General features: G+C 36.5%; 1 protein-coding gene across 8 annotated transcripts in view; it reads right to left on the bottom strand.

Moving 5' to 3' along the window:
- Positions 1 to 19,588, bottom strand: part of RALGPS2 (Ral GEF with PH domain and SH3 binding motif 2) — a 135,087-nt gene that overhangs the window by 57,464 nt on the left and 58,035 nt on the right. For all 8 annotated transcript variants that reach the window (XM_049807170.1, XM_049807171.1, XM_049807167.1 and 5 more), the window contains 3 exons: positions 11,132 to 11,221; positions 7,615 to 7,707; positions 3,247 to 3,373 (listed from right to left, as the gene is read on the bottom strand). In XM_049807170.1, the coding sequence (XP_049663127.1) occupies positions 3,247 to 3,373; positions 7,615 to 7,707; positions 11,132 to 11,221 (310 nt within the window). The remainder of the gene's footprint in view (positions 1 to 3,246; positions 3,374 to 7,614; positions 7,708 to 11,131; positions 11,222 to 19,588) is intronic.

Raw genomic sequence — 19,588 nt, 5'->3', positions numbered from 1 at the left:
TCAGAACTCCATGATAAGATTCCCTTTGAGAACGGGTTTTTATTCTAAGGTGAAATATAACACACATACATCTCCCATTTGTTTTGGCTGCTTTAGCTGGCCAGGTGATGCAACACTGGCCCCCATTGTGTAATGAGGACCTAATGCTAAACATTTTTATTGGTGTTGCACGACTCTTACCACTCACATTTAAGTTACTGAGTCCACACTGATGATGTGCTGCTCTCACTTGCATTTCTAGAGCTCTGGAATCACATCACACTTATTGCTGCAAGGAACTGAAAAATATTTTTATCCACACACACCCCACCCCCCTCATTAAATGTAGAAAAACATCTTTATCTTGTCCACAGTGAGCGAGCTGTGGTAATAAAAAAACGGTCTGTACTTCTGTGGCTCCATTCCCATTGCAAAGACTACACAAAAACACATTTAAGCATCATCTTATAATGCTAAGATGGTCATGAAAAAAACTCCACACCAACATTCAATATTTGGTTGCATAAGGGTAAACCCAGCAACCTCTGAAGGGTAAAACAATTCACCCTTGAAATGGCAGCTGAAATGCCTTTATACACTCACTTTCCCTATGACCTTCCAAACAGGGTCCTTCACAACCAGTACCAATATTTCTCCAGAGTGGATTTGCAATGGCAAATATAACTGTGTGGCAGGCTTGATTCTCTGAAATCTTCTAAAGAGCATTTTAGAGGAGCATGGTAACTGCAGGATCTCTGCACCAACAGTGAAGAAAGCCTCACCCCACCCCTTCTTTTACCATGAGAGGAAACGGACCTTATGATTAATCCCCCTCTCCAGCACATGCCATGATCACAATTTCAAACTGCAGTCTTTTAGGCAGACTTTTCTACACATTTTAAACCAGGGGCAGCACTACTCCCGTATATGATTTTATACCAGAAGTAGCAGCAGAAAAAGATCCTTTCAGGAATTATAACCTATAGCTGGTAAGCTTAAAACAGTAAGTAAAACAAGGAACTTAAGTTACTTCTGTTCCATATGACTCTTACATTAGTAAAAATGCCTTGGGAAGGAAATTTTAGAAATAACACTCCTGCAAATCTACTCAGGTCTTACTGGAGATTAAAGCTTTGATGAAATGAGAAAAACTGGACTCAAGAGCCAATCTTCCAAGACAGATCCAGATTTATCATGACTGTAGTTTCAAGGCAATTTTGTTCTTTTTGCCACTTATTTAAACCTTACAAAATTAATTTTAGAGCAAATGCACCACTGGGCATTTGCTATTCCTTTGGAGAATTAAAAAAGGCTTGAGGACATTCTTCATGTCATTAGTAAGAATTGATATCATATGAAACCAGGTCACAACACATTCTGTGACTACAGCAGGTCACAGCAAAGAGCATTTATAAGTAGAAAAGAGGTATACATTTCACTTCAACAAACTATCAAATCAAGCCCAAAGCTTATTCTAATGCAAAAGTTAGACAAGAAGTTGCTAATGTATCAAGGAAAACATCTGTAACTGAACAAAACTTAAAGTATTGTTTGCCAACATTTCACTTTTTTTTTTAATATACACTTGCACATAGCAAGGCAGTATTTTTAAAGTGTCAGAAAAATACACCATATCATAAAGATTTCTCTGTACAGCAGTAAGTATCAGAAGACCATAATAGCAAGGGTTAGAGTACCTTGAGATTTTAAAGTATCTGACAGCGTGTTAGCTTGGGACTTTTATAATCAGCAAGAAAACAATTCGAGCCTGGCTTCATGTTTCAAAAATCATGGTATATAGGTAAAAAGCATCTGGAAAGCTAGAAACAGCATTTCAGAACCATAGAGAGTAAGTATATACTATACATGCACACATTATGGGAAAGCTACAAAATTATGTGTTTAATCACATTACATTATGTTTGGCTTTTTTGCCCCTTTTAATTCAGGCCTAGTATTAACAGCTACGTCAACAAACAAGGTAGCATGTGATAGTATGCCACACCAGCAATTTTCACACCTGCACTTCAGACAAAATACACTCATGCAATTCTTCCATTCTAGGCACAATTACCAGCATCTGAACACTTGAAAACACAGGAAACCAACAGCTCTTAAAATCATGTTGGAACAGATGATGTTTCTGGGAGGGATGTAACAGGGAAGCAAAAAACGAAGACAGAATGAGGAACTCTATAGGACTATTTGTCATTAAAATTATTATTGGTTCTCCATAGCATAGTATTTTCTGTGCAAGTATAAAGCATGTAAAATTCAATTTTGCAAAACCTGAATATGTGCATTTTAGAAGCATCATTCTAGATTCTAACATGAATGATGGTATTCTTGCTCATATCCAGCTATGAAGCAACTGAAATAATATTGTGACAGACACACAGATTACAGCATAAAGATGACTGTCAAGTTATTAATCATGATAAAGAGCCCAGCTGAATAAAGGAAGTATCAAACTTCAGGAACAAAGAGATTACAGTTCAATAAGCCTTAGTGACCACAGGAGGTCATCTTGAACTTAAGTGTAAGAGCAAGTCATGTCTGAAAAAGCATCAACTCTTTTCTGGAAAAGGAAAAAAATGGGTAAACATTTCCTTAATTTTATGTGACTACCTACATCTTACGATATCAAAGCTACATTAAAAAAAGTACACTTATCACTTTAAACAAACGAAACAGACATTAAGTAACACTGGATTAGCTTGGCAACAGAACCAATACATATTAAACATATTTATCTAGTTTTCAGACACACAGGAATATCATTTACTCAATTGTTCCATAAAGCAGAATCAGTCATAACAACCCAGTTTCTCTTGTCACCTTAATATAATTAAATGCAGCAATATCTCAAAATTTTAGCATGTTCCAGATCCTAAGGTCTACATTTATTTATCTCAGAGGTTAGTGATTTATAGCTTCTCATAAATTAAAAGCCATCATTACTATAATAGCCAAGTACTTACCTGTAAGAGTGCTAGCAGGCATAACAATTTAAGTACTTCTCCAGAAGCCAATCAGTGCATCTATACAACATATGGGAAAATAATTTCCTAGAAAACTGATACTGTATGTAAAACCTGAAGTGTTTGTGAGGTTTAACAGGTATTTTCTTTCCGAAGCTAGTGAGGTTATTTCTTGCCATATACAGAGTATCCAGAATCAACTAGTGGCCATAAATTCTTTACTGAAGTATTGAAATAGTATCATGAATGCTCAAAAGATGGTGTTTGTGTAAATACTTCAACTTACCTAAATAGGGAATACAAGGAGTCATCTTTAAGCTGCTGATATAGTCTCTAAGCCTTTTGTAATTATCTTCTTTACTCATAACATACTCCAACTTTTCAAAGGTGGCTTTATCCTTCCGACTCAGTAACTAGGGGAAAAAGGCAAAACCAGTTGAGCTTGTTTGATCATTATGATTTCTCTCTTACTCTTACAAGCATGGATTTCCACCTCCAATCCTCATTGTTGTTATTGGTTTGTTTTTTAAACACAACTGCTTCAAAATTATAGCATTTACTCCTTAAGGATGAGTACTTGGAGAGTTTACAAAGAGAAGCAGCTATTTTGGCTGTTAAATTTAAACTATTCCTTTAAAAGTTAACTAGGTGAAACTTTGGTGTCCTGGAGGTTCCCTCTGAAATAATACAAGTTACCAAAAGACTAATCTAGCTAACACACATAATTTCATGTGCTGTCCACACCCACAGTATTTAAAACCAGTAATTTATTCACTCTGATTATCTATAAGTTAACATTTCTTTGTCAGATACACTGAGAAATGTTATACTAAGCCAGCTTCAGAAAAACCCCAAATTCCAAAATATGTTCTTATTCTTGATTTGAGAGTTTGAGAGCTATCTCAACAAATAACTTTCCAAAGAGCAAAACAGTAAATATCTAAACTACAATTTTAAAACCAGTGAATGCAGATATACACATATCCAGGTACTTGAAGGTCTGGAAAAAAGTAAGGATTTAATCAATTTTTCTTTACAGAAGGCATTATGGACTTGAATACAGGTTGTGTATATTGTTCTGCCAACTAGCAATTTTACTGGCTCTTAAATATTACAGGAATTTCCACTTTGAATACAAAACTTACGTCATGGATCTCCTTCATTGTCCATTCCTCCTCCCCCCCGCCCCTTCCTTTGACAGAATTAACTGCAACTAGGCTCTCTTTGTAAGACAGGGAAAGTAAGTTAAGATATTTTTAAAACATCTAGTTGAACTACTGCTGCAAAACCACCTTAAATGTTTTATTTCAATTCAGAATCAGAATTGAAAGAAGGGTGTGAAATGTTCCCGCTGAACATTTTGGCAGAAGACCCAGTGTTCTAGTCCTGGTCACAATTGTTCCCCTATAAGATATCCAACAGTGCAAAAATAATAAGGGTCAGATTGCTATATTTTTATGCATATTCCCTTTTCTCTTTCAGTTAAAGATCAACCTATGCGAACATGATACAAGTGTCTCTTCTGTAAATTCACTATTGAAATAACTGCTCTTTTTACTCTACATTTCCTATATCCTAGTCTTCATTAGGATAGCTAACACATCGCCAAACTAAACACTGGCTTTCAGAAGAAAGTCACTTTTTAAAAGTTAATTGTTTCCCAAGACATACTGATCTCTGACATTCCAGCAATTAATTACATCTTTAGCTTTGGTTCCAATATTCAGATGAACAGCATCTCATATGCATTAGAACTGCACACATCTGCCAGTTCCAGGACAAGGAAACAGTAAACAGGCATGACTTCTTTCCAACCAGTGGAACACGACATTTATCTTTTGAAGTTTATCTCCTCCACGATGGTTCCAGTTTAATCAGCCTAGATCAGCTTGCCTTTAATAATATTCTAAAATATTCTGCCACCTATTGTTGCCTGGAAGTAGTTTTGTAGTTTTGCAGACTGGAAGGTAAGACAAGACTAACAGATGTAGTAATGGCCCACATTCAGATTTGAATGAAATTAATTGTATTTTCCTCAAAACATGCTGATTCGCACAATCTTGTTCAGGTCTGATATATCAGTTCAGGCTCTTTGAATAATCTCTGAGTTGATCCTGTGTGACTTTCCCTTGTGCTCACGGTACAATTCACATCATGCCTCTACTTGCTGCATTAATGTAGAAAAGTACAGAAAAGCCAACAATATTAAAAGTGTTTCTGCAAGGGCAAGTAAAGACCCAGCTGTTATTTCTTCAGTTTTGGAGCTGCTTCTTTTTCTAAATAATTTTCCTTCCTCTGTCTCTTCGGCTCAGAGGATGCAAAGAACACTCAAGACATGTATGTATGCAGAGACAATAAAAGCTAAGGCTGACTGTTTAGAGTAGCAGGGAAGGATTCAGAGCCTTCCAGACTGCTCTTTGCTTTCTAATTATAGTGTGCCAGCACTGAAGACAACCTTTTTGAAATGCAAGAAAGGAAAGATGAGGTTTCAGGGTACTGGTAGAGAGGGGCAGGATTCACTCACCTAACTTCACATGTCTAATGATTATTTGCTTACATTGTCTAAGTCCTAGCTGGTCATCTAGACTTCCTTTACATGAAATGGAGAGAAGTAGAATATTCTATTAACTTTCTTGGAAAGGCTCATAATTCTTTTCAAGTTTCAAATGGGGCAAATCACTTATTAGAAGCGCTTATTATTCTCCAGAGTTGAGAGGGTGTGCAGGCAATGAGCGAAACAAATTTCAGATATATTCAGACATACAGTCAGAAGACATGCACTTCATCTTTTTTAGAAACATTAGATTACCAAGCAAATATTTAATGGCTCCTTTCAACTCTAGATTCCAACCATATCAGGTGACTTTTTTTTTTTTTTTAGGAAGCAAATATACTTGCAGCTATTGTCCTGACTTTGTAAGTCAAGTTGATTGCAGGTTGCTGCAAACTATCTCAGAAATGGAGAAGAAATCTCTCCTTATTGAAGGTTTTGGAAGGTTACTGTGTAACTTACTCAAATGACTTGGTGACTTGAATAACAGCTTAGTGTGCCTTTTCACATGTCTTTTCTTGCTTTTAATATACAGAAGGCCAAAGGCTTAGAATTATTTCAGTTTATAAATTCTTGAACTTCCAAGAGAAAGACAACTGAACCAGCTTGCAGTGTGCATTGCTAGGAGCTATCCTGTAACTTGAATTTGCAAAGGCTTATATAAGATAAAAAGCACACACTCAATTGGAATTGTATGAGAAATTAAGTACCTGCAAAAATGTGGGAGAAGTTACCTGGAATTGCAGAGCTTGGAAGGGGGGCAAACTTTAAAAACTGATACATATGCCAACAGCACACAAATAATCATCCTAAGAGCAAACTAGGACTTCTGGTTGACCAAGCAGGAAAAGAAACTGGGGACTAGCAGTTCTGAATGGTATAATCATGGTAGTAACTAGTATGGTTATAGTTGACATTTGTTTCAAGTCATGCACCACCACCCCTCAAAAAAAAAAAAAAATCAAATTGGCATCACAATAATATAAAACTGTTGAGGCACCAATTCATCAACATGACAAAACCAGAAAAACAGAAGTTCTCCTTGAGTTTATTTTTAAGTGTTAACTTCATTAAGATTTCCTTAGAGAGTTTTTTTGTATTTTGAAACATCATCTTACTTAATTGTGCATTTTCAAAATGTGCCCAGAATTCTAGAGTAGTATCTCAACAGGAGTGAAATATATTCAATTTTGATAACATTTATCAACTGAACAACATTATCATTCAGTTAGGCAAAGAAACACTTTCTGTAACAGAAGATGATGTATTGACATGTCCTCAGTGGAAGTTTTTAGCTCTTTTTAATGATCTATTTATATGGATCCCTCGCACAGGAGTATTTCAGTCAGCTGATTATTTCTATCACTTCAAAATGTCACAGTTCATCTGTTTATACAGCTGGATAACTACATAACGTATAGCTGAATCAAGCAGAGTGTTTTCTCAGCTCTGAGGTATCAATAAGCAAAAGTAATTCCTAATGTTCTTCTGATCAAGGATACAACTACACAAAAATAATATTAATTCCAGTCAAAAAACAGATGTCAAATAAAAATGTTTCCAAAGAACACCATTCTTGCATAACTGTACAAAAGCAGATCTACAAATATACTGTGTAACGCAGTTGTTTTAACTATGAAAATAATTCTGAAAACTCTAAGGCAAATTGCTAGAATCAGTTATCAGTCAGAGAAACTACAAGTCTCTTTATGGAAACTGAATCAAGAGTTTCTGGACATCTGCTCTCCATAGCAAAAAAAAATTCAAACAGTATAAACTCCTGAATGATTAAAGTATGACCCACTTTGGCATTCGTAATTTTCCAGCAACTAAATACAAAATAGCTTCTGGCCAAATTAGAAGCCTCTGCATTTAGCAGACTCTGCAAGGAACTATTTTTCAAAGGAAAATATTTCTATGCCAGAATAGAAAAAAATTCAACAGGAAACCATAGACTTAAAAGGCACTAGAAACATTATATACACAGTACAAGAAGATTAAAAGTAGCTGTAATAATCACTGCATCCTTAAAAACAAGCTACAGAACGTTATATTTTCCTAAGAATAATTTAAAACCCCTCCATTGTCCTGCTGCTCACTTACCGCCCATGTTTTAGTCAGCCTGAAGATTGGAGCACTCTGTAGGCCTGATACAACTGCCATGAGAGCATGCAGATTATTCAGCTCATACAGTTTCTGAGGACAGAAATATATACAATAACAATAAACAACATTCCAAGTGCTGTGAATAATGACTACAGAAAAACAACAATATAAAAATGAAGAAATCTTGCATGTTCTAAAATGAAGAGTTACAGTGAACTGCTGTATACCCACACCACTTTTATGGCACCTCCTAATTTTTTGTTATTGCATCTATACAGTTTTGGATTAGACTGTACCAGCCGTTTTCATAGTCCACAGAGAACCCTTAAAAAAAATCTATATAGGCATACATCTTGGGACATATAATCAGAAGAGCCAGAAATTTTTTGACATTCAAACCCAAATTCCTCTCTCAGCATTCAACAGAATTTTAAAACAACATGCCAAAAAGGATAACCCAGTTGTGAATGATGTAATCATGGCAGTACTTAATACTGTAAATGCATCTGGCACTGCAGGTTTATGTAGCTACCAAGGCTCCATCAAAGCACCCAAAAAATACTGTTGCAGGATAAAATCAAGGAGGTAAATGTCAAAAGCCACATATCTGGAGTACTGCTCTCACTGAAAGACAATTTTTGGGGTATGACAACTAAAACTAACTAGTGGAGAAGAACAATGAAATCAAAATTGAACACCGAAGACAGAGTAAAAGAATTTTCTTAAAAACTCTACAAAACACTGCGCATAAGTGCATTTTCTTACATATTTGGAATTTCCCTCCCTCTTTTTTTTTTTCCTTTCACTCTGTCTGCAAAACCATCAGTCTGCCTTGGCCAGTTAACTACCGGTACTACTGTCATGAAAGCTTAAAAATGGTCTGGAAGAAAATGCTGTTCCCTTAAGCTCTTCTGCAATATCAATTATTCCGATAGCTATGAGCACCCAGAGATCTGAACTACATTCAGGGATTTCTGGTGTAGAGCACACAAACTGAGGTTTTACCCCTACCAAAAAGACTTTGATAAAGAGAAATGGATACTCAATCACAGTACTGCAAATTCTGTTTATCCCATTTGGAAAATTCACCAAGGTAGGTTCAGATTCCAGCTAGAAACAATACAATAATATAAGGAACGCTTGCTATTCAAGAAATGGTGGAAATATTTTTTCTTCCTTGAAACTCAGCTTACCCAGGTTTTCTTGATTAGGAGGCCTTTCATGAGGTAACAGGACAAAAAAATTAGACTGACTTGATTCTTGAATATCAGAGGAGGCCTTACATTTGGAAGGCCGAAAGTAATACTGCAAGGATGTTTTCTGGCTAATAGTTTTGGAGCAGGACAAATGATCTTCTCTCCTCTTAACAGACTGGCAGAAAACTAACAGCCTTTTATAGAACGAAGTCCTCATAAGTATTACTCAGAAATGCCATATTTAATGCTGTCAGGTCACCCTAGTAGCAATTTCAGTCTGGGTACCCAGAACCCTATGATTCCAGCACATCTAGTGATGAACGAGAGTCTTTCCACACCCACTGAAAAAGTGTTTCCCTTTCCCAATCCTCTTTTGGGAGATTCTTTAATAACCATGTGTAAAGGGCAATCAGTATTTTGTGGGGTGAGGTGGGGGGTAGGGGTATTTGTCATATACTACAGTCCTACTATTCTTCCAAATAGTACTACTGGTATTTGTCCCTCTGCTTACACAATAACCCTTCCCCCTCCCATGCCCAAACAAGGTAATAAAGTTCACTGTCCCAAAGGACTGTGTAGCTGATTAAAAAAAGTTCTTTCCTAGCTGCTACCAGCATTGAAACATAAGTCAAAGTCAATCAGGATAGTCTGGGAACTTCAGCGGAATGCAACTATTAAGTCCAATTAGTTCATGCATAAAGAAATATAGCATAAGATACCATTAAAGGACTGCTAGCTATACAATAGATAGATAGTTGTCAGCACAAAGAATTCACTGTAGAGTGGATTTACAGCTTCTCTGAAGAAAAGTTAATTAGCATGACCTCTGGCACCAAGCTACTTTGATAATAGCTTTGGTGTAAATAGAGAATCCTTCAAATGGCACTAACTGCAGCAGCTTCATGTTAGCAGCCACACGTAAGCAAAGCTTAGATAATAGGTACCATAAGTAAATTAACAGATATAAAAACCGCCCCACAGAGTTTCTTGGGTTTTGTAATTGTGATTTTTACAACTCACAGGTATGCAAAGCTCAACTAACTGTTAGAGCACATAACTGTCTCAAAACCAGTAGCGTTTCAACAGACACTGCTGTCTGCAGTCCACTGATGAGATCAGGCATGTTCAGGGTGCTGTGCCCAAAGCAGAGCCCACAACACCCAGCACTAGCAAGTCCCATCCAAGTACTAACCAAACCTGACCCCACTTGCCTTCCAAGATCAGTTCTCCACAATGACCACTCAGGTGAATGTCCCCCCTTCTATGGGGGGACATGGAACGTGAGGCAAATTTTTCTATGTTTGTATTTCAACCAAAAAATCAAGAACCAATTTTTAAAAATACATGAGATGAAGACTAACTCACCAGATATGAAAGGACATTCAAGAGAGATCCTTAACAGTTGATCACCACAGCATGATTATTGAGCAAAGCCTGTGGAATCTTACAAAATTAGCTTGCTTTGCTCAAAATTTATAGTCAAATCCCTTAGAAGTAAAGTATTACTTCATTAAAAATGTGCATATCAAGACAAAGAATGCATTTGCAAAATTAATACCAAGGTAATTAACAGAAATTTTGCATCTTTTTTTGCAGGTAACCTGAGGTGGTCGCAAAAGTTAGGTGTAGTAACAGTCAGTCACCGTCTGACAGCAAAAACTTGAAAGACATCCCTCTCCACACTACCATGAAGAAGTTACATTCTGTTTGAAGGGCCAGGACTCTGGTCCATCAACATCTAAGTCAAGATTTTCTGACCCTTTTCTTATGAATGTCAGTCCTAAAGGCTTTCAGGAAGATATCACAAGATAAAAAGCTCTAAAATGGTTTCCAAGTTCAGGTATATTTTTGGAATGATATCTATTAAGTTGATATTATTCATGCCACAACTGGATTAAGAGATAACAGATCCTTTCCTTCAAATAGTAAAAAGCAAGCAAACTATTTCTGTTCTGATTGATGCTGTTTGAACTGATTCTACACACAGCGCTTTGGTTTAACCAACATTAGAAAACACATCTGGTAAATTATATTATCTAATAAACAATATTTGAAATAAGGTATCTTTGCATGTCCCTAGTTAAGCTATTTTTTTGTAAACAAAGGCTTCCATTTCAGGACTTTGGTCTGTATTTCTGACAACTTTGTTACATGCATAAGCCAAACAGCTATTCATGTCAACAGATACAACCACAGCTAAAACAAGTATCAGATAAATATTTACCCATGTGTATTTTTGAACTGACCAACTTAAGTATAAGAACTTTCATCATGGTGAATCCCACAACCCCCTAACCCACCACCATCCAAATTCTTACCTTCGCAGTTTTAATATAGTGGCTCAAAACCTCAGCTCTTATTTTTAAAGTTTGTGCATGTAGAATCTCTCTAACAACCCAGAAGCTTACCTAAAAAGAAGAAAATTTGCCTTTTTAAAATACAGAGCTTCAACATTACATTTTTAACATTTTTATTTCATGAGTAATACATTAAAAGTCTCACAGCTTTCAACTTCCACCTATAAATTTGAATATATACTAGAAGATGCAAATGCTTATACTATAAAATCCCAACCAATATAACTCAGATGCTAATTAAAAAAAAGCTTTCTTCACAGTATTTTGCTCTGTTATTCTGCTCATTCTCACCCAAGATACCTTCTACCATTACATGGTCAAGCAGTTGCCTAAATCCAATTAATAAATGCAACTTATGTTTAGAATTGAATCTTTTATCTAGTTACTCTCTTCACCTTCCCCATTTCGTAACTGGTAGCCATGTACTCCGGTATTTTGTTGGAGAGTGCATGTTCTGGTGCCTGCTTTTCTCAGTGTGTGGGTGGCTAGAACTTGTTTTTAAAAAATGTGTCACATCCTTTAGATGAGTACAAAGACACTGGGATTTGTTTTTCTAATGAGGAAAACTCTTCTGCTGCCAGTACATCTCAAAAAAACCCTCAGCAGAATCAGTTCTACACAATCTATGCAAACAGACTCGTTTTCAGGCTAAGTTTGAGGATGAGATCTCACAGACATAAAGCAAGTGGCAAAACTTTCAAATGTCAAACAAAGTTCTACCAAGAAAAGAAAATAATGACAAAATTTTATTAAGAGAGTCTATGAAATGAAAGAATATAAAACCTAAAATTCAGTTATATCCTTTGGTTTTCCTTTTCCACAGCTTCAAAGCTGCACTATCCAATTCTCAGACAGGTTGAACAGCTTCAGCTACAGTTCACTGTCACTTCCAAAGTCTCAACACCTCTGAACAAACATAATAATCAGACCGATATCATCTGAACAAAACTGGAACATAAGGTAGGAAGCCTCCACTATAACCTAGAGTTTATAGTTTGTCCTCTTATTGTTGGCTACGCCAATTTCCTGCTAATATACAGCACACTACCATAGTCATTTTTTAAGGTTTATAGGACTAACTTCACTGTTGTATAAAAATTGCTGTTACATTCAGTATGGTATGAAGGATGGCTAATGCATTGCACAGTTACACGAATGCCTCATAAAAGCTATACTTTGAAAATTATTTGTTAACATGTCTAAATTCTATCTAATCTTTTCTCTCCTCTGCTTCTCCCATGCCCTCTGCTCTCCTACACTTTAGCACAAAGAAGAAATATAGAAAATAAACACCTTGATAACTAAGAAAACAGTAGCAAAGAATTAGCAAATGGTAACAAATTCTGTAGCTTTTATTCACGTATTCGCTACAAGTTAGGAAAAAATGAATGATTAGCAAGATACAGCAGGACTGCTATTTACAGAACTACTGAAAACAGAGTATGAAGAAATGCATGCTCTCATACGTAAACATCTTTCAACCTGTCATACTGAGTGATGCTAAACTACTTCTTGTAAGCTAACATTGCATACGTATTCAGGTTCCTGCCCAAAATTTCAATTAAAAAAAAGAAATATCCTCTTTCGCTTTGTACAGTATGACAGCTCTTTATATAGAATAGCACAAGAAGATCTGCTTCTCCAAAATTACTAGATTTTCAGTGATGTTACAATGATCAGATGAGAACTAGAGCGTCAAAACACAACAGCTCTTCGGAACCGGAAAGTGGAAGAATTACAAAAAAACCACCAAGAAACCCCACAAACGTCTTGCATAAGAACTGCTTTCCTTTGGTCTGTTTGTCTAAGGCTGTATTAGCCAGGGAGCACAGTTTTCTCCCCCCCCCCCCCCCTTTTTTTTTAAAGCAAAGTATATCCCGACAAACTGTTACCCTGACAAATAAAAAACTGGTTCTGTGCAAACAGCATTACTGTAAAATACAGAAGTATTGAATGCCTAAATACTGATGTATTCGACAGTACTTCAAAATATCGTCAAAAAAATAAACTTCGGTTTGATGTTCTGCTGTAGCTTGAGAAAATCAACTTTTCCTTTGACTGATGAAGAAGTTTCTAAGGAGATGCTTTCCCTTTGAAGATTAAGAGAATTAAAATTTTTAACATAAGATTTTGGTATCATAAAAAATCAGGTAAAGATAACACACATATTGCTGTGCCTTAAAATCCCAAACCTCTTCAGTCTCAAGTTAACAGAACTTCAATGGACTGTTTCCAGTAGGCCAGACTATGAAACACTTGCTCAAAATACAGAGCAATGCTCAATCATTTTCATAAGGATGAAAAAAACCAAGCAATTTACTATGTTGGCCCTGACTTCTATGAAAGTTCATCAGTATCACAGTGACATAAACACTGTGCCACACAAGTACTCTTGTTTACTCAAGGAAGCCTGGTTTCTGTCCCAGTCCCAGCCAGACTGAGTCTCAACACTTCCAAGCTCTTACACTAAAACCCAACCAAAACAAAATGCAGAACTTTCTTCAAAGCTTAGAGCCATCCAGTCCCTTCAATGACAGAGTAAGCAGGGGATAAAGAATTAAACACATTTAACCATTTCTACTCCAACCACCTCCACTCCTCTTTGATGTGTTTTTACTGGCATTATCATTGGGTTTTGTCTGGTCTTGTCTATTCACTGGTATCTTTAGCACCATAATCTAATGTATTCCAAATACTGAAAAATAAAGAATTTTAATAAACCCTTTTGTTTCAATAGGCCACTTTTTTATTTTATCCAGGTTTGCTCTTCATGTAAGTCATAGATATTTGTTCCATACGTATTTTGTGATTATTTTGCTTCAAGTCCTCTCTCACTGCATTTAATGTTATTATTTCTCACACTGTCCCACCAATGTCAATCAGTTAGATGACCCACAGCCTTTGGGCATCAATGCCTTTGATACCAGTTCAAGACAGCATTTAACCCTTGACATATATTTGTGTATTGATATTCTTCCCTATTAAGGTCAACCTAGAAAAACATAACTTTTGAACATATCTGTTCTTGAATCACAGGATAATTTAAAAAGCTTAAACTATGTTTCCCTTATCTGAAACACTAATTTTGTTATACTGGTTCTTTTAAGTTCATACTCATTGGTTCCAAAACCAACTGTGCTTTTTGTGCTAATTAGTAGATAGGCAAATTCAAGACTCTCTCTTTAATAGAGTTTCATTCTTAAAAATATCTGTTAAAAACATTCTGACATGCTACACAAAAAGGATGTAATGTAAAACAGGCAGTACTGACCTCGCATCATTACAGCTAAGGTAAAAATCCCCGTCTTTATTTTGTTTCCAAAGGAAGCACGCTAACCTCTTCCCCACCCCATTTTTTCATTTCTGATAAGCCTAATAAAATTTCACTATCACAGTTTACGGCAATGCTACAATATTCAAGACAAACTTCCTGTCCTACATGTTTGCAATTAGTTTGAACAAACCCCACCAAACGCCAAACCAAACAGTTTCACAGAGTCTGTAAAACAAAATTTGCCTTTCAAGTGGGATCTTCTGCTTTAAAATTGTTCCAGTATATTGAATCTAGTTGACAAGTTTCTCTAATATTTTCTCTGTGGCAGCACAGTTCCACTCCCATTTAAATAAAAACCTCAAGAAATAGGTTAATACAGATAATCATACAACCAGGAGAGCAACTATTACTTTTACATAAACTATGAAACATTTTCATATCAATGCTTAACAGCAATCTTAAAAAAAAATACACACTTCTTGTTTGAAATTTTTGGTAAACATTTATTTTCAAAAGGTAGAGAACAATTGTTTAGTAAGTAGACAAACTTGACAATTTTGCACTGACAGATTTACCAGTTACAACAGTAGTATGGAAGGATACAACTAACTTTCAGAAGAAAGCTGAAAAAGGCAGAGATCAGAGTTTCAACAAAATTACATAAAGAAATTAGATATTTAAGAACAACACTTAATAATAGATGCGTAGATCTATGGAGTACCATGTAGTAATGTATTCTTCAAGAATAAAAGAATCCTGGCATAGAATGATTCAATTGATTTCTCTTCCTTGAACTCGATCTGTTTTTACAGGCACCACATATAATTATCACATAACTAATGCTGGAAATACACCACTTCATTCTCAGTGGACTGCAATCAACTGCACATAATCATTACTGTTTCCAAAACACTATCAGCAGATCAATTTGCTGTTTGCTGCTGTGAAGCAGCTGTTAGTGATTTAATATTCTCTTTACTTACACAGTGAGAGCTGTTCATGGTTTTCTTTTGGCGAGTTGGGGGGAAAAAGGAAAGAGCATAATTTAATGCATAATTTAAACACAGTGACATTTCAAAAGTTAACAAAAGTTTGATGAAATGTATTCGTGCCTGATAAAGCCAAAAGTCGCAATGACTTTCCTCATTACTTATTTCAGGTCTAAGCATTAGAAACCCCCAGGTAAGCGGGGCAGGTGCCCAACAGGAACTACACTCTGCTGAGCAAGCACCTGGGGTGAGAAATGAATGCTGAGAAGGCAAACGAGGCAAGGAAGATGAATATTGCTTACTCTTATTCCCAGCTGCCACTGCCTACCCCATAGGAATTCTTGGGTTTCACTGCTCCTGAAGAATGGTGAATCTAAATGCAACATTACTATTGGAATGAGCAAGTCCTCCGCAATGACGCATTTGGAACTGCAAGCCCACAAGACACCAGAAGTTATCCAAAGTACTGTCTCTGTAAGTCAAAAGTTGAGGTACTAATGTGAATAGGAACCTGCAACTGAAACAACACTTGCCCCTTTTCCCTCCCCTCTCCAGTCCCACTATACAAAAGTAAGACTGATTACTTTCCTTGGTGCCAGAATAAAGGCTGATGCAAACTTCTTGGAAGAGCTTCTTGCAAATGGTATGTTCCTCAGCCACCAAAGCTGCATGCAGCAATTTCTCAGAAAACTGGTTAGAGGCATACTAACCCAGCATCTGAGCAGATATTAAATAGCTGGACTTGTTTCCTTTTTATTACCTATTCTTTGACTTTCCAGGGCAGAGTTTCTCCTAGAGATGACACCCTAAAGAGAGCAGAAACAAACGAGAAAAAAGAAATAGGAAAGACGACCTAGAAGTGCCTTCAAATCTTTTGGCTTTAAATACTGTCCAAAAGACAGCCTAAGAACTGCAACATCTGAATGTGATGGTGCTGACAATGTGTAAAACAGAAAGAGATGCTACTTGTCCTGTTCCAGGTGATTTAATGGTGAATTGCAAAGGCTTCGAGTACTTACTAGCTGCCTGTTAAAAAACAAAAAGACCTTTTTTCATTTCTTGGGAGATAATCAATGGAACAGAGCCCCTAACTGGCCTGTCTTGATTACACTGGTGACTCCACAAAACTCACTGACACAAAGACAGGCTTCTAGATCTTGCCAGTGTTCTTATTTCAGGGGTGTCCCAAGGACAATTCAGGATTACTGGCAATGTATTTCTTTTAGACATTAAAAGCAGCAATAACAGGCATCCAGGGGAATCTTCTGTAGCAGACAATGCAATGTCTGAAACCCAGTAGGGAAATGAAAGCCAGGGACAGATCCTGTCAGATGGACAGGTCTTCACTGGAGCTTAAAGATGACAGAAAACAAAATTTTCAAGATATTAAAAAGGCTCTTAAGAAATCATTAGCAAAGATATTCTCAGTGAAGGAACCTGTCAGCTGACAGAGGGGCACATCCAACTTTTATGGCTGTAGAGAAAGCACACAAATGGGGTGAGGCTTAATTGCAAACCTAAACCTTATGACAAGAAAGTTTACAGCTATAGAATCATAGAATCATTTAGGTTGGAAAAGACCTTCAAGATAATCGAGTCCAAGCATCATCCATGCCCACTAAAACTATATTTGTGTACATAGCACTATATGGAATGTCAATACAATAACATCCAAAGAGAACCATAAACCACCTGTCATGACATCTATCTTAAAGTTAATGTATTCTGTTTGTATGTTTATTGCTTTTCTAGCATTCCCCAAAAATAAGCTGGAGAAAGGGAGAGTTCATAAATAAGTCCTAGTCCCTTTCTGACTGCATCATTTCTAGCAAGGTCTTCAGACGCAAAGCCAAAGGGAAGGTAGCGGGGAGAGAAACAGTTCAAGAAGTTCTATTGACTGGCTTTGAGCAGTTGGCCAAGTGCTGCATTTTATTCAAGGTTCTCCTTTACCATACTGAAAAAATATAGATAGCAACGTAGGTCTATTAGTCCATTGAAACACACTGAACAAGCTCAAAGACACTACAGTGCTTTGAGAGTCACCTAGTTTGATAATTTCTTTCAGATTGACCTGTGTTTCAATCAAAATAACAGTTCCTTGAAATGAAGCATAGTAGAAAAAGGAAATTAAGACAGATTAAATAGCCAGTGACTATCAACAACTATCTAACATGCGCTCCAGTGTAATGAAAATATGTAAGGCTCCCTTTAGCAGCTACCAATGCTTTCCAAGAAAACAGGACTACCAACTATTATGAACAAATGTATTACTAAAAGGCAAGTATTTCTAGCATCTTATTCTCCTTATTGTCTTTGTTGTATGCATATAACCAGTTTTGTATGGATTTTTATAAAAACTAAGCCTGACAAAAACAAGAATATCACCCATCAATTAATAATCCAGTGAACAGATTTGACAAATGTTCCACAGAGTAAAATACAGAAACATTCTTTACAAAACTTAAAACCTGAAACTGTCACAAAACCAAAAAGTCATTAAGATTAATAAAAATGGGAGACTTGAGATAGTGTTACAATAATAAACTAATAGGATTTTGCTGGCATGATGGAATTCCTATATGTTAATCTAAAAATACTGTTATTTAGACGTTTTCTAAACACTATTTAACAACAGAGTTAGCATTTTAGCAACATTTAAGATCTTTAACAGCTACTTTTAAAGTACAGGTATCTCCTCCTGGCTCTGGCCAGCTACACAAGGCAAACCTTCCTTCCCTCTACCCTTGTTGGGGTTTAACCGCAGCCAGCAACTAGGCACCACACAGCCGCTTGCCCACTCCCCCCACAGTGGGATGAGGAGGAGAATCGGAGGGAAAAAAGTAGAACATGTGGGTTGAGATAAGAATGATTTAATAACTGAAGTAAAATACTAATACTACTAATAAGAGCAGCAATGAAAAGGAATATCATAAAACAATAATCAAAGAAAATCCAAGAAAAAAAAATAAGTGATGCACAGTGCAATTGGTCACCATCCACTGACCCATGTCCAAGCAGCAATCCACGCCCCCCCCCCCCCCCCCCAGCCAACTGCCCCCCAGTTTATATACTGAGCGTGATATCCTATGGTAGGAATATCCCTTTGGCTCATTTGCGTCAGCTGTCCTGCCTATGCTCCCTCCCAGCTTCTTGTACACCTGCTTGCTGGCAGAGCATAGGAAACTGAAAAAATCCTCAAGTGCCACTTAGCAACAACTAAAACAGTGTGTTATCAACATTATTCTCACACTAAATCCAAAACACACTGTACGAGCTACTAAGAAGAAAATTAACTCTATTCCAGCTGAAACCAGACAGTCCTTAACATATCTTACAGGTTAAATACCTTTAAACAGCAGTTTTGTAATGACAAACTGTCAGTTTGCAGACAGCTGATTGCTTATTCCCATGATAAAGTTTCCCCTCTTTCCTTTTTACTAAGCATATTTCACCTATTCTTTAATATGTCTGAAGTTGACTTTGTTTAGCCAGCTCATGCATTTCTTTAGTACTTTATACAGTAACAAATGAGAAGTGAGGTCCTTGATGAGGTACACTGCCTAACATGGCCCTTACTACAAAAACATTTCAGAACATTCAGCAAAACAAAATGTTTCTTTGAAGAGATAACTTACATGAATAAACAACGTTGGAATCAGTGGCATATCAGTGAGATTAGTGTAAAAAAGTATTAGTGTATTAGTGTAAAAGTAGCCTCAGGCTGGATATATAGTCCAATAAAGAAGCAACTTCCAAAGCTAGATCAGGAAAATTTCAACTTAATGCAACCAAAAAAACCCCCAAACCCAACAAAACCTACAAACAAAACACTGACAAAATCCAAAACCCCAACCCCCTAGATTTCAATAGATGGTATCATCAAAAGAACTTTGTGGTGTAACTTTTCTCCTCTTGACTGAAGAGAAATCAGGCAAGTGTCCAAAAACTATGCCCAGAAAACCTTCTAATGACTGAAATGCTTAAGAAATATTTTAAGTGTTGTCAATGAGAAGTAATAGGATTTAGTCATATCCTGAATGTAAACAATAATGGGAAGCGAGAAAGTACACAACAATTGAGAGGAAAAAAAAAGATGACCTGAAAAGGTTAGACATTTGGTCTGAGTTTTAGATGATTAACAAAGACATCTATAGA

The sequence above is a fragment of the Accipiter gentilis genome, chromosome 8 (assembly GCF_929443795.1).
Source record: "Accipiter gentilis chromosome 8, bAccGen1.1, whole genome shotgun sequence".
Classification (NCBI taxonomy): Eukaryota; Metazoa; Chordata; class Aves; order Accipitriformes; family Accipitridae; genus Astur; species Astur gentilis.
This window is presented reverse-complemented; position numbering and strand designations above follow the sequence as displayed.